This window comes from Schistocerca piceifrons, chromosome 11 (assembly GCF_021461385.2).
Source record: "Schistocerca piceifrons isolate TAMUIC-IGC-003096 chromosome 11, iqSchPice1.1, whole genome shotgun sequence".
NCBI lineage: Eukaryota > Metazoa > Arthropoda > Insecta > Orthoptera > Acrididae > Schistocerca > Schistocerca piceifrons.
The window spans coordinates 10,762,808-10,779,240 of NC_060148.1; the positions used below are offsets into that span (position 1 = coordinate 10,762,808).

Here is a 16,433-nt window from a genome sequence, read left to right on the forward strand (position 1 = left end):
CGCTAGGAAATTCAGCAAATGAATATGATTTGTTACAATTAATAATATGTACAGAGAGAGTTTCGAAGCGTAATTTGCAGTGGTGAGCAGGAAAGGGTATCATTCAGATACATTTCTACGTACCTACTTATTCAAATAGGTAGATCACTGATACAAGTTTAATTGCCAATAAATTATTTGTAGTTTAAAAATTACAGAGCAAGGTGGTGCAACAGTTACCACACTGGAATCGCATTCGAGAGGACGACGGTTCAAACCCGCATCCGGCCATCCTGATTTAGGTTTACTGTGATTCCCTGACACCGAATCAACCAACCAACCCACTGACCAGCTTAAAAACTAACAGAATGCCACCTTATTTTCTTTGTTTGCTTCTTGTAAAGAATCAGTATTTGTTCTCTTGGCTCATTGCAGTTTCTGTGAGATAAATAAGTTATTAATTGTTTGTTTAGAAATGTGGCTTTGTGGCTTAAATTCCAGGTCACAAAACTAAAGCTTTAGGTTCTATCTGCAGTCAGTCCTATGATTTCCTCTTTTACTTATCGCTTCTTTTGCCTAGAACAATGGCAATAATGCAGAGTCAAGTTTACCGTATTTCAGAGGAAATGTTGAGATGTACATATCCTTCTAATTGGTGGAACAAGTCTATTCAGACGTAGGAGGATGTCACTATGCATCGTAAACCACTGTAGTATTCAAACCGACCTTCCAATGGAGCACGGCTTTACTTAATTTACAATGTAACAAATAAAACAAAACTACATTGGGCCGACGGTCTCAGCAGTTACGTAGCTGTAACACACTGGACAGCCTGGCTGAGGCAGCTGCAGTGTTAAGCAGCCGAGTGAGGTGGATGTGGAATATGTCGTGTCTTTTTTCCGTGCGACAAGGGCAATGCCACGTTATTCCAGTTCACTGTACTATAATTATAAAAAATTCTTTTTCCACTGTTTTACTGGTTTTATGTGATGCGGATTACAAGTTGACTTACTTAAAGTAGATGTTGGACCATATTGGAAATGATGTGACTTGACATTTTTATTTATTTTTTTTTTTTTACAATCAATTTTGCACGAAACACCCACTTAGAGAAATGCCCCAAATCAAACAACAGAGTACTGATGCAGGACATCTTTGTCAGAGGCGACGCATTTGCTTTATCTGAAAATTTAATGCATCCTTACGAACAACAAAAGAATCATCAACTACCGACTACTTCAGACTAAGCGGTTTATAGTATGCGCATTTAGATCTCTGTCAAATAAATGGAGTACTTTTGACCACACGAAGGATGCTCGAGAACAACTTGCAATTGCCATAATAAAAGCACACCGTGTTTTACAAAACTACGTGCCAGAAAGAGATAGCAATAAATTTGAACACACATTACGTCACTCCAGAACTAGAAATTGCCCCGAGTCCTACAAACTGTCTAAAGTCATTGAGAATTTTGTTCAGCATGCTTACCAGGTCTGCCTGCTCTGACAAGTGAATGAACGCTGAAGGCAGCCGAACACATTCTCCACGAGACAGCTCACTCACAGCCGGCTATCGCAACTGCCCTGTGTGGGGCTGCAATGCCCTGTCGCCATCTTATCGGTTCCCTCAGCCTCGATGTCGTGCAGACGTGCTGCCGAGTGAGTTACAGCATGATCTTCAGACAGCTTTCTCAGACTTCTAACGCTATTGTGTATGTGCATCTCCACAAAATAATCCTACAAAGTGAGTAAACTGGGCACAAACGAAGTCATTCCTTATGACAGCTTCATCGGACTTTTAATCCGGTGTTTACTAAAACGTCTACAGAATGCTGTCGGGTGTCCAGTCATCTATACCTCACTGTTTTAGGATTAACACCGAGTAAACTCGCCATTAGAATACGGAATAGTTTTTTCAATTCGACATCGATCTGTGCAGTTACGTCGAGCTTTGAGATTCGAAAATTTCTTAAGAGGTACTAGGTTCGAGTACGTAGGAGTTTATAATATTGCAGAACACCTGCAACTTTTGTACAGTGAACATCGGAAATGTTTTACTCACGATTTAAAAACGAGTAGTTCACCTTTATTGCTGTCCATGACCGGGGAGACTTCCGACAAACTTCAGACTTACATTGCTAAAGAAATCTGGTAATGAGTTTCAGATGACATTATGATGTAGAAAATTTTATTTCGAATGTGATCTGACAAGTGTCGTTAAAGTGTAGTCACACCAAATTATCTGCCAAAAACTACGGTGTAATTTTTAATTTCTCAGTTTCCACTCAGGAAGATTGCAAATTGGAAACCGTATATTGTTGTTACAATTAAAGTCAAATTCGGGAGTGCATTACATGTGTAGACCGTATTTTCTTTAGTGTAACAACAGTTAACCTCGAAAAATTGAAGTAAGTTTCTGCTGACATGTTTGGAAAAAGAAGTTGTTCCGAAAACTAATACAAAAGAAACAAAAAGTACATTCATATAATAAATGACAATGAATTGGAGTAATAAATGGCATCGGATTTCTTAACACATTTTATCCGAATATCACAAATAAGTGTTTTTATTCATGTAAGTGAGTAATGTTTCGAATAATATTTGTTATTCATAAATGACAAATAAAATTAATGCCTGCATTTGTTACTCATCATTCACATAAATGTCACTCACATCTAGTGGTAAGTGAAACGCATCACACGTGCGTACACTGCAAATTCACAGTGAAGCAGTGGGAAATCTGTGTGGTTGCGAATGACTCTCATATGGCTGTGGCAGTATGATTGTTGACTCCTGATGTTGACGACACGAGACGTGATAAATGTATCGGGAACAAAAAGAAAATTGAGAAACATTTATCCAGGCACTCATTTCTTAGGAGAAACATTAATGAATGTTTTCTGTTGTTTCAGTTTCCACAGCAAACTAATGAATAGCTACAAATTGGAAAGGGACTTGTTGACAAGTGGATCTTCCCACAGTGCCTTGGAGTTGTGGATGGACGCATTGTGTAACTATTGCACATGTTAAGTACAACGGATCTTCATTATTTTGAGGGATCTTCAGCATTATGCTGTAATAGGTTGCCAATCCTGTTTCCAACTGTTAATGGCAATTACATAAGTCAAATGGTAAAGTGCAACGACACACTTCATTCTGGAAACACGTGGATAGCAAAGTTTCAAGTCTAACACAGAAGCCGTCACAGAGAGAACCAGGAATGTGCCCTTTGTGCTTACAGCTGATCGAGCACTTGCCTGCGTGAACATTTTTTAAAACAGTACCTGTGTGAGCAACCATAATTTTTTGATAAATTTGACTGAACCGAGTGACTCGAACAGTTAAGAGCACCCATTTCTCATAATAAATGGGTGCCTAGTGGAATGCCTTCTTCACTGGAACAGATTGCAGCAAAACAATCCATTAATTGGTCAGATGTGTTACATTAGATTTAGGAAATAATATTAATACATTAATATCCCACTATGGCCGAATTTGTGTAGGGAGAAAGTATTCTCCATACACCGAATAAAAGACATCTCATCTCAAATTAAATACCTAAATTAATAAATACCGTGTTGGTCTAAGAAACAATTACGACAGCTGAAGAGGTTGTGAAAGATGAGGCAAATCTGATGACAGTGATGTCACTGTGACATCACAAGCCGCCACTGAGAAAAATCGAGGAAAAAAGTTAACTGAACGCTATTTACATATAACTGAAAAAGTGAACACCAGCATTACTACATGCTGTGACAAAATCATCCTCTCGTACATTTGGAGAATGAGTACGATTAAGAATAAAGGATAAAAAAGTAATGTCAAACAACTTTGCAGATTAAAATGGTGCAGCTGTGGCAACAAGCTGATATGGATTATACCAACTGCTTACCTGAGTATATTCAGTCAGTTGAAATAATTTGTGTGTAATCATCATCATGTGTTGCAACACACTTTTCAAATGATTGGGTTGACTTGGTGCAGGGTCTTGAATCTTAGTTTCTAATTCATTGTTTGCTTATTTTATTTTGTATTGTTTTTTTTAATATAGAAGTACAAAAATTTCCTTGAAAGTAAATGAATATGACAATACAATTAAGAAATTATTCTGTTAATAATGTATAATTAAAAATATGCAGTGGATTGCATTATTCTCGTGACATCTTTCAAATGTAGCTGTAATTACTCCACACTATCACAATCACTTTAGAAATGTGTCACAAGAGCAAATAATTCTTCAGTGATCATGCAATATACGCTACAATGTCCAAGATCGTTTTCATAATTTTAGATTGTGTTAACTATGTTGACATTATCTCACTTGGGTGAATAGAATCCTTGACTGCTTAGCATATGGCAACATAGATGTCAGGAGCAACCCGACACACAGCGCCTGCTGAACTGCAGAGCAGAGCAGGTAGGTGTAAAAATCTCCAGTTCATCAGAATTTAAACGTCAGAGTTTGACTTCCTTTGTTTGATATCACCTGTGCGCAGTTTGTGTTGTGCTTTGTGAAAATGCTCTGCCAATATACAGGGTGCATCAAAAAGAATCATCCGATTTAAAAAAATTCATAACTATTGTGTTATTTGAGACGTGTGTGAAGAACGTACTGTCAGAAAGAGCAAACTCTCGAGTTTTACACGGTTCCCACTAGGTAGCAGCTGTGTGAGCCCATTTCGGTTCTAGTAAAAATGGTGTCGGGACAACAGAAAGTGTTTTGTGTTCCACGTTTTGCGCTGCGCGGGTCAATAGTAACTGTTCGGCATGACCTTTGTACCAGCTATGGTGTGGATCCTCCTACAGCATGAAGCATTAGACGATGGCACGAACAATTTCAAGAAACAGGGTTTTTGTGTAAAGGCAATTTGCCGGGCGGTCCCAGAGTGTCCGACACAGACATCGAACACGTCCGCCGTAGTTTCACAAGGAGTCTGCAGAAATCCGTTCGTACTTTCTTTTCCTACAGTTGGTAACTGATTTAAACTACTTCATTTACCAACAGGATGGGACACTGGCATGTGCAGGAATTTTTAAATCAAATGATTACCGAATGATGTATCGATCGCACTGGACCAAATGATTCAGCCTTACATTACTGGCCTCTGAGGTCACCAGGCCTGACTGTATGTGATTATTTCCTGTGGGGGTTTATAAAAACTTTGTTTATGTGCCTCCATACCAACAACAATCAATGAAGTGAGAGATCACATAACAGCAGCTGTGGAAGCTGTAACTCTAGACATGCTCCCTGCTGTGTGGGAACAATTTGAATATTGCACTGACATTTGCCGTACATCTCAAGGGTTGCATATTGAAATCCTATAAAAAGATACGAAAAAAACTTTTTCTTTTTCCTGTTTATCAAAAAACAAAATTCACTGTATATGTTTATTAGTTTCAGAAATACAGACGTGCAAAATCTAATGTTTATTAACAATACACCCTGTAGTAAGTAAAGGTAACTGCAGCTGATAGGATGGTAAAGTGAAGGAATTTAAATTAAAATGAGCAGTTGCGATCGCAATAACACTTCTTTATTAACCAGTTTCGGCTTATGTACAAGCCATCTTCAGAACTTTTGGCTGGTGCTGGGAAGTCTTCGGCTTTCTTGTGAGTATGTGTCAGGATTTGGGACAAGGCCGAGGAAGGCTGTGTGTCATGAGCTGTCAGAAATTTACTGATTGTATAAGAGTCACTTTGTATAAAACCTTAATTTTACTCAAGTAATGCCCATAATATCCATAATAATGTATCAACCAATTTACTCATTCTACATAAAGAAGAAAATTACAAAAATCAGTCCTATTAGTGCAAAATCTTTTGCAAAATTAAACTGTTTGTACAGAAATACTTTACACATAATGTTTACAGCTTAAAGTGAGCAATAACAAGATTAGTTTCAAAGATAGCTTCGAAACATTCAATGTCGATAACAGTTACAACGAATGTAATTTTAAAAAAAGAAAACATAAACCTAACACTATTTTTTCCGTACTTGTTTAAGTATCAATCAATTTATTTCACTGAATTGGATGCACATGCAGCACCAAATAAGGGTGAACTTAACTAAATGTGGTCTCTGCATATCTTCAATACAACTCATCATAATGTTGTTGAGGAAATGTAAACCAATAACATAATTTATGCAAGAAAAACAGGTTATTTGACCAGACGAAATTCAAATATGTGAGGAGCTTATAGCACGAATTAGTAGTCATTTGTTTATTTAACATTGAAAACAATTTTTGACAATATAATGTAATCGAATAGACAAAAAAATCTACTCACCGAGTGGCAGCAGAAAACACACATAAAAGAAGGTTATAATTAAGCAAGCTTTCAGAGCCAGTGACTCCTCCTTCAGGCAGGACTGAAAGGGAAAGAAGAAGGGTGACGACAAAGGACACGAGAGGTCTAAAAAAAGGGACACATTTCCGAAAAAGTCACCCAGAACAGCGTGTCAGGCGAGACTTACCAGATGAGTTGAGAAAGAAAGAATTATTATTATACTCCATGTAATACAAGAAACATATTTTATTTACTGAAAGCACCCAGGAGATGTCCTGGGACTTAATTTGGACAGTACAGTGTTTTTCTCGAATAAATGTTCAGTTTAACTCAATTCACCCTCTATGCGCGCACACGCACACGCAAGCTAGGGGTTAAGAGCTCAAGCATTCGTGGTAACCATTATTCTAATATCATCATATTATTGCCCACAAAACAAAGATAACAAAATCAAACACTCGATACAAAACTAGAGTTCGACAATATAAATATATTTGCTTACTGTTGCAATGAATGGTAGATTCACCACACACAATAAACCACACCATTACAAATATTGCAATGATGTCCTGTCTTGTGTTTTACATCCTCGAGTGCAGTGAGAAAAACTTCACACAGTAGCTACAGACGAGTAACAGTAACTCTACCTTATCAGTGTGAGTGAGTACACGCATTAGGAGGCCATATTTGGCGAAAAGCTCTGCAGGCACGAACTGCGGCTGGAGACAGAAAAGCTACTGTCCATCACGCTCATACGATCTGTGCTGCAGAAGGAATTATCCTCTGGCGAGACAATTCTTTGTGTCGGAACACGGCAAGTGATGAAGTGTGTCGACTTCCGTCGCCAGCTCGTCATGGGCAATATTTTGTAGACAACTTTCTTCGAATGAAGTACTGTTGTTCCTATCAGAAATTTGAGTAGACCTAAAATAATCATATAAAGTCACATGAAGAAAAGAATTAGGTCAATAAATTAAGACTTTTTGATAAAAGGATTTAGTTACTTCACCAAACTAAAGATATACAATTACACATATTTAAACACAGAAAAAAAAATATGATTCTGAGAGAGTCACAGGAAGAAAACAGATGTGAATTTACCACGGTATAGCACATTTCACTCTAATGGTTCAGAACGTACTCAGAAAAATGTAGATCCAAACAGTTCAATCTGGATTTAAAGTTGGTTCCACAAGAGAAACTCAGATTTTTCTCCCTCTGTTAACAGCTCTTAGTGACAGCTGATACATCTGCTGTGCTAAGAAAATATTTAAGACCGTGGAACAAGTCCCGTTTTACATTAGCAAAGGGACGAAAATTTCAAAAGCTAATTCTGCTGTGCAAATATATAACTAAATTACTAACTAACTTATTTTTGCCCCTACATGGGCCAATATGAAAACAATATCTGAGAACAAAACTATTTTAAAGAAAAGCCCACACTTTTCCACTTGTATTATGCAGGGTGTCCATAATTAAAGCTTCAGTTTTAAAACGCAGTAGAAAGAGAACAACTGATCAGAATAACATCAAATTTTAAAACCATATTATTGACACGTTGGGAAATGGAGAGAGGGGAAAACATAAAATAAATAAATAAATAAATACAAATAAAAGTTTATGAAAATCTGGCCAATAGACAGAGCTATAAGTGTCAGAATACGCACACCAACAGACACACGACAAATGGCAATTCCTCAATTCGTATCCGAGACGCACAAAATAAATTATCTCGACGAAGGAGCCCGTGCTACCGGTAACGCTTCTTTAGAAGAACAGTGACAGTGCATCGATAGCCCTGCAGAAGTTCCGGACACTTGAGGGTGTGAAAAAAAGGCACTGGTCCAATGTCTGCCATGGGTCTACAGAAAATTATTACAAAATTTGAAAATATAAGCTCTTCTGAAGTGCAGTGTGGCAAGCGAGGAAAGCAGTTCATCTGACACCTGTCGCAGATACAGCACGGCACTGCAGAAGGGGTCGAGTGGAGGAGTGCAAATGTTCAGTGCACGGGGAATTACGTAAACGTTGGAGACGCTTACGAGTACAGTGCATAACATTCTACGATACACCCTGCACTGCTATCCACACGAAATCGACTATTCGAGATATGCTTCTTGCTGACCTGCCAGCAACTCAAACATTCATTCTGGAATTTCTCACTTGCACGGAAGTAGACAATAAATGGCCACAAAACATTCTGTGCGCAGATGAAGCCCACGTCCATCTCTGAGGACACGCCAATCACCGAACTAAAGAATATGGACAACGGAAAATCAGCACGCGAGTCGATAAGTACCATTTCATTCTAGAAACCCGAATGTGTGGTGCGTGTCGACGGCACTGTTTATCACGGGGCTTTGAGGAGGTGAGGCCTGCAGGTTCCTTTACCTGTACCGTCTCTAGTAAATGCTAAGAGAGGCTTTAGCACAAAAATGTCATTCCGACCCTCCAACCATTTGGAAGTGTGGATAAGCATCATTTTTGTGCAAGACTGTGGTCCTCCACACACTGCACAGCCAGTGAAGTGGCTGCCACAGCGGCATTTTGGAACTGCTAGAATTAACGGCCGTCATTTCACTACAACTGGCCGTGCAGATGCAATGCATTCTGAATGTGACGACAGAGGCAGAGAGATGCACGTCACCCTTCCTGGACATTTTGGTAGAAGGGAAAGTCAACAGAAGTGATTTCAGGCCTTCCCCAAGGTAGTGTTATAGGCCCTTTACTGTTCCTTATCTATATAAACAATTTGGCAGACAATCTGAGCAGCCGTCTTCGGTTGTTTGCAGATGACGCTGTCATTTATCGACTAATAAAGTCGTCAGAAGATCAAAACAAACTGCAAAACGGTTTAGAAAAAATATCTAAATGGTGTGAAAAGTGGCAGTTGACCCTAAATAACGAAAAGTGTGAAATCATACACACGAGTGTTAAAAGGAACTCGTTAAACTTCGGTTACACAATAAATCAGTCTAATCTTAAAGCTGTAAATTCAACTAAATATCTAGGTATTACAATTATGAACAAACAAAATTGGAAAGAACACATAGAAAATGTTGCGAGGAAGGCTAACCAAAGGCTGCGTTTTATTGACAGGACACTTAGAAAATGTAACAGACCTACTAAGGAGACTGCCTACACTACACTTGTCCGTCCTCTTTTAGAATACTGCTGCACGGTGTGGGATCCTTACCAGATAGGACTGACTGAGTACATCGAAAAAGATCAAAGAAGGGCAGCACATTTTGTATTATCATGAAATATGGGAGAGAGAGTGTCACAGAAATGATACAGGATTTGGGATGAACATCATTAAAAGAAAGGCGTTTTTCATTGCGACGGAATCTTCTCATGAAATTCCAATCACCAACTTTCTCCTCCAAATGCGAAAATATTTTGTTGAAACCGACCTACATAGGGCAGAACAATCACAAAGATATAAATAAGGGAAATCAGAGCTCGTACGGAAATATATAGGTGTTCGTTCTTTCCGGGCGCTATACGAGATTGGAATAAAAGAGAGTTGTGAAGGTGGTTCGATAAACCCTCTACAAGTTGTCACCTCCATAGAAAATGTAGCAATGTGCACCCTGATTCCCACAGCACACATCACGTCCAATCTCGATAGCCTGTTGTATGAGCTGCAACACTTTACAACTGTTTCCTTATATAATGGCTATTCTGAAAAACGAATTTATCGTGTACCGCAGCAAAGATGAGTCGAGCTGAGGGAACAAAATGAAGGAGCCGAAGTACCCACTATCACAACTTTCTCGCTGTCCAATACTTTGTCCGTATATCTGCACAGTCCTCAAAGACACAGCATTAAATGTCTTTCACCCTCCAGCAAAACTGGGGAATTTGTTAGCTCCTGTCCAAAACCATCTTGGCCCCAGTAAAAAGGGTATATATGAGCTTCCTCGAGAGTGTGGACTGATGTGTATCAGCCAGATGTGTCTCATAGTGCAAGGCCAATTTGATCAGCACCATCGTACACATCTGGGTTAATCGTATTAATCTGCAACAGCGATGTGCTGCCTTTGTACAGGGCACCGTAACGGGCTGTGGTTTTTTTGTTTTTTGAGGGCTGGCAGTACTGAGTGGTAAAGGGATGGGGCGGGGGGAGATCCTCCGACCACAGTGAGGACTGCAGGAATGCGATAGTTCGCAAACTCATGTTTCGGTGTCCAGTTGCACGAAAGATGTCAGTAAGAAACCCCGCCTTCTCGCAGAAGGAATAACACCGAACGAAATTTTTTCACAAATCAAAACAGTTTCTGGTGAAGTTGTTATGAAAAGAAAAAATGTGTGTCAGTGGGATAAGGAGTTTAGTGGAGGCAGAATAAATGTTCACGACAAACGAAGCAACGGAAGACCTTCCACTCGACCGACGCGTCTGTGCAAAAAATTTAGCAAACTGTTCACGAATACCACCCACTGACTGTGGATGAAGTATCTTGTGACATTTTCACAACTCTCTTGTACGAGACGCTCACAGAAACACTGGGACACCAGAAGCTGTGTGCAAGATGGCTCCCAAAAACAGCTGACAGAGCAGTACGAGACAAATTGAGTCAATAACGCCTGTGAGTTTCTCAAGTGACTTGAACTGGAAGATGAGGATTTTCTGAGCTTGACTGGATATGAAATGTGGGCAGCTCATTGCACACCTTAGGCAAAAAGACAGTCATCACTGTGGCATCACACGAATTTGGGACTGAAAAGGCAACATTTTGGTCAAATTTCTGCCTCAGAGTGAGACCATCAATGCACAGTGATATTCTGAGACCCTAAAAAACAAATCTCAAAAGGAGCACATTGAAAACAATGAGTGAGGGATGCTGACGAGACGAGTACACTCGCTGCACGATAGCGCCCATCCTCACACGGCCTCAGCCACCTGAGCTTCAGATTATCGTCCTTTCACCTCCACGAAGGCACACACGAGTGGAATTAAATTTTCAATTGACGAGCAGGTTCAGAAAGACATTCTGAAGTGGGGAAGGAGCTGGCGGAAGAATTTTTCGAGGAGAGCGTTACAAAGTTTGTGACGGGGCTCACCGAGTGCTTTGATTGGGACTGGAAAAATAATCAACAGTATCCTGTTATATTTTTTCAAATACTTTATTTTGAAACAAATATAAAAGTCCTGCACACTTTCTTTCTGAACACGCCTCACGTCACGAAGATGCGCATATGCGCAACGTATTGCAAGAATGGTACATAACTATGTACGATTGTTTAGCTTGTACGAAGACAGTGTGCACATTAATGATTTAAAGGTCGAAAGGTTACGTTTTCCTGTTCTCTGATAGAGGAAAACCTCAGGCCACGTACCGATGTTGACAACGGTGCCACCGATCTATCGGAGTGCTGCACGACCCTCGGCAGACGGCTGTGACAAACTTTCACAGAGCACGTAGGCCCGACTGCGTTCGGAAGACTCTGCCACAGACGGGTCGACAGTGGGGTGGAGTCTGACGCAAAGTGATCCGACCAAATTTGGATTCCACTACGGCACATATCAGGCTGCTGCCCAATTTGGTTCAGTATCTGTTGGCTTTCTTTTGGATACATCTAGTAGTATATACAAATAAGGAAGTGAGCATCGGAGTGTAAATAGTCAATCTTTTGGCAACGAGTAGTGTGTCTGTGAGAGAGGATAAGACCGTGGAACAATACGTGGCCATCTACCCCTGGCAGGGCTGCTCCGTGTGCGGGGCATTCTGAGACACTGTCCAGAAGGGGCTCTCAACAGTTTAGGCCAATGGGGCACATCGCACAGACAGGCTGCTATTGAATCCCCCGACGCCGGCTGAGAAATGGGAGAGGTCGCTACGTGACGAATCTAGGGAGAGGGCCTCTTTACAATGCAACAGGCAAAGGGAACAGCCAGCTGTCTTCTAACTCACTGGGGTATTCCAGTCACTGCTGGGATCTTAGCTGCAAGAAGGTGGGAGAAAAAGAGGCGCTAGCGCCATCTACAAAGATGGGAACCACGCTTTTAGACTTCTGCTCACTAAAGTTGTCCTTGTGGAGGCTAAACAGAGCACCTTAACACAGAGGTATCAGATACTTGCAATGCATTTTGGTAAACAGAAGCAAAAAGCTCTGTGCTCCAAGCAGTCTGAACCCATTTTTGTTCACTGTAAAATGGAAACATCCTTAGTGGAGAGTTTTCATTCAATTTCTCATCTCTTTTTCTTGCACCAAGAGTTGATACGGCAATTGTTGTGAGCTGATTTGGGGCTACTCGTTTTCTGTGGGTAGACTTTAATAACCCTGTAGTGTCTGCTCGTGTCGTTGTCTGATTTGCCTCTCGAAACCAGTTCAGCACAGTAAGAAAGACTGGCAACCCATCCCCCACCTTATCATGAGCTTCTTTTTCAAAGTGACGATTTCATTAGTTGTGACATATGTCAGACAGTTCTTGGCCGACTCAAAGGGATGAACTTATCTGAGAAATACATTTGTCTGCAACCTCTGTTGGTGATCTGAAGGAGACTAGCAATATAACTGTACACTGACGGTCCAAAACATTATCACCATCTCCTTTTGTAGCACGCTCGTCCAACTCCGGAATACACTTCGGCAGTGGTTTCACGTGGTACGGATTCGGCAAGTCACAATAAGTTTCCAGAGTACTGTGGCACTAAATGTCTATACATAGGTCACACAGTACCTTGAAATTACAGGCTGCTGGTTTGTGGGGACGGATCTGGTGCCTATTAGTGTCCTAGATGTGTTCATACTCTTTGAGATCAAGAGAACAAGAGTGCCGAGAAGGTGAGTTCACTATCATCAGGTCAAGGATTCATGGATTTTACCTTGAAATCAACAAACTGTTCCATGATTGGGCAGTGACAAAATGAATGGAAGTCAATAAGAACATGTTAGTCTTCTCGAAATTCCCATTTGTTCTTTTCATAACATTCTTCACATTTTCTACTCCTTCCTCTTATGACTCTTCTTCGAGTTCTTCAAAGTATTCATGAAATGATCACAAGAAACAACAACACTGCAAAATCTGATGGTGGTGTTTAGTTCCATTTTATTGACAATCCTCTGCACAGTTCACCCACCCACAATCCTCTACACAGTTCACCCACCCACAATTCTCTACACAGTTCACCCACCCAAATCAAAGCACCACACTTCGGACACAGGGATCAAATCTGCTTCGAGAGTTAATGACTAGCGCTAGTGAGCCGGCCACTTGGATATGATTTTAGGTGGTTTCCCACGTCCCACTAGGTGAATATTGGGCTTGTGGCCCAATTCCCACCTCAGATACATGCTATGCAAATATTTAGAAAGTATTCTAACTTGTGTAGGAAATTTACTCTAGAAGCAGACAGATGGGGCACATTCCATCAAGCTGGTGATGGCTCTTGGAACCCATCACACCGTCGTCATCACCACCATTATCACCATCACTGTCACCCCCTAAGCAGTTCAGCAGCACATGTTCTAATGGAAAAAATCTGTTCCCATGAAAAACACACTGTTTCTCAATTGTTTAATAGACTGTAGAGTTCCCGAATTCTGTGACACGGCTTTACGTACAAAACTAACGCTTTCTCAAGTGATACACCTCTCTTTTGACAGTGACAAATACATTCTGAGGAAGGGTGATGGGTGTCGCTATTAACAGGCAGTCTGTGTCAGGCAGATGATCTCGGTGGGCTGCCTGGAGCACTCACCTTCTACTGGGTGCTTTCAGACAAAGCACTTATCCAATCGGGAACCTTACAGATTTATGGACCGAGCAGTATCTCTCATGATCTGCCCTGAATAGCCGAGCAAGTTTTGTGCAACTGGAGGTTCCAAAGAGGTCGCCCAAACACCACCGTTTTGTCTCGACAGCTGTTCGGCCCGTCACAGTGTTGAGGTTGCAGGTACATGTCTGAACCATTTTGGAGCTTAAGAAAAAAATCTCTGCTCCTGGGAAACACAATGTTCCACAGCTCTGTATATTTGTTACTAAAGCATATCCAAAGCTTACAGTCCCGAAGGACCCGTGACACCCAGCAGTCCACAGCTGTACCCTGCTGAGTCTGTCGGAGTTACCCGGTGTGTCTGCCACTCGAAGCTACCGCGGAGGCAGGTGTGTCATTATGCAAGCAGTAAAAATTACATCCCCCAATTACAGTTCTTTGGGAAAATCTGATAAATATGTGAAAACTTACTTTATTCTCAGTTGCATCCACTCCTAAATATAAGTCTGGGTCCTGTTTAATAAGGACACCGAACCCTGAGACTGCTACTGGATCTTCTTCAAGAACCTGGAAAAAGGAAAATAGTTACTGTTAACTGAAGCTATAAGTGCATTTTCCCACATATTTCCACACAATTTTTGGTCCTCATTTCTAAGGAAAGGGGCAGGAGATACTATACACAGAGAAAAAACACATCCCATTCAAAACTTCTTTAAGTGGTAAAATTCTGCATTGGTGGGAGAGCAGTTAGTTTCTTTTTCCAAGAAATCCTGGCGTGGAATGTGAAGGGTATTATATACACAGAATGGATTTTACTACATGAAATTTAATGACGTGAATCATTCACATTAAGATCTCTCAAATTTTGGAAACGTGTTACAAAATGTGAACAAAAATGACGCAAAATTACTTTCTACGTCATACTCTAAAACGAGCCGACACTGCATCGGAATACACACTGACGTGAAAAAAGTCACAGGATAGCAATATGCAGATATACAGATGAGAGTAGTATAAGGTATAAAAGAGTTGTGCACGAGTGGAGTTGTCATTTGTACTCGGGTAATTCACACGAAGAGGTTTCTGACACGATTACGGCCACACGACACAAATTGACAGACTCGGAACATGGTACAGTAGTTGTGGCTAGACGCACAGGGCATTCCATTTTGAAAATCGTTACGCAGTTCAATATTCCGAGATCCACAGTGTCGAGAGTGTGCCGAGAATACCAAATTTCAGATACTACCTCTCACCACAGACAATGCAGTGGCTGATAGCCTTTACTTAACGACCGACAGCAGCGGCATTTGCGCAGTGTTGTCAGTGTTAACAGACAAGCCATACTGTGTCAAATAACTGCAGAAACAAATGCGGGACATACAACGAATGTACCCGTTAGGACAGTGCGGCGAAATTTGGCACCGGTGGGCTACGGCGACAGACGACTGACACGAGTGCCTCTGTAAACGGCATGACATCGCCTGCAGCACCTTTCCCGGGCTCGTGAATGTATCGTTCGGATCGTAGAAGACTAGAAAACGGTGGCCTAATCACACGAGTCCCAATTTCAGTCGGTAAGAGCTGACGGTAGCGTCAGATCGAGGCAAAGACCTCACGACGCCGTGGGCCCGAGTTCTCGACGAGGCACCGGTGCGAGCCGGTGGTGGCTCCGTAATGTCGTGGGCCGTGTTTACACGGAATGGACAGAGTCCTCTGGCCCGACTGAACTACTTGTAGACCATCTGCAGCCATTTACGGACTTCACATTCCAAAACGACAATGGAATTTTTACAAATGGCTGAGCACGGTGACCGGGCCACAACTGTTTGCGATCGAAGAACGCCGAGGAGAATTTGGGCGAACGCTTCGGCTACCCAGATCGCCTGATGTGAATCCCGTCAAACATTTACGGGGTACAACTGAGAGGTCAGTTTGCACACAAAATCCTGCACCTGCTACACTTTTCGTAATTACGGACGACTACAGAGCCAACACGGCTCAATATTTCCGCGCGCGACTTCTGACGACTTGCCGAGTCCGTGAAATGTCAACTGTTGCCCTGTGGAAGACACGAGGAGGTCCTACACCACATTAAGAGGTCTCCCACGACTTTTGTCATCTCAGCGTAGTTTACTTAAGCTGAGAGACACACTGCAGATCCTGTATGAAAACTATGCAAATATGAGGGTAAGTCAATTATAATCCGCAAAGTAGTTATAAAATTTTTTTGTAATCAAATAGGAAACTTACAAGAACATCATTTTTCGACATAGTCTCCTCGTATTTCAATGTATTCGGTCCATCATTGAACGAGCTTCCTGATGCTGTCACAGAAGAAGGTTCTCAGCTGATCACTGCTTCGTCCGAAGCAAATCGACGGCCCCTTAATGCCTGTTTGAGTGGACCGAACGGGTGATAGTCAGAAGGGGGCAAGATCAGG

The 16,433-nt window shown here is 41.3% G+C and overlaps 1 protein-coding gene across 1 annotated transcript in view; it reads right to left on the reverse strand.

Annotated features, from left to right (window-relative positions):
• Window positions 1–5,493: 5,493 nt before the first annotated feature.
• LOC124720211 overlaps window positions 5,494–16,433 on the reverse strand; it is a 116,462-nt gene continuing 105,522 nt past the window's right edge. The window contains exons 16-17 of the mRNA XM_047245534.1: window positions 14,462–14,557; window positions 5,494–7,193 (exon numbers count right to left, since the gene is read on the reverse strand). Of these exons, the coding sequence (XP_047101490.1) occupies window positions 7,176–7,193; window positions 14,462–14,557 (114 nt within the window). The 3' untranslated portion in view covers window positions 5,494–7,175. The remainder of the gene's footprint in view (window positions 7,194–14,461; window positions 14,558–16,433) is intronic.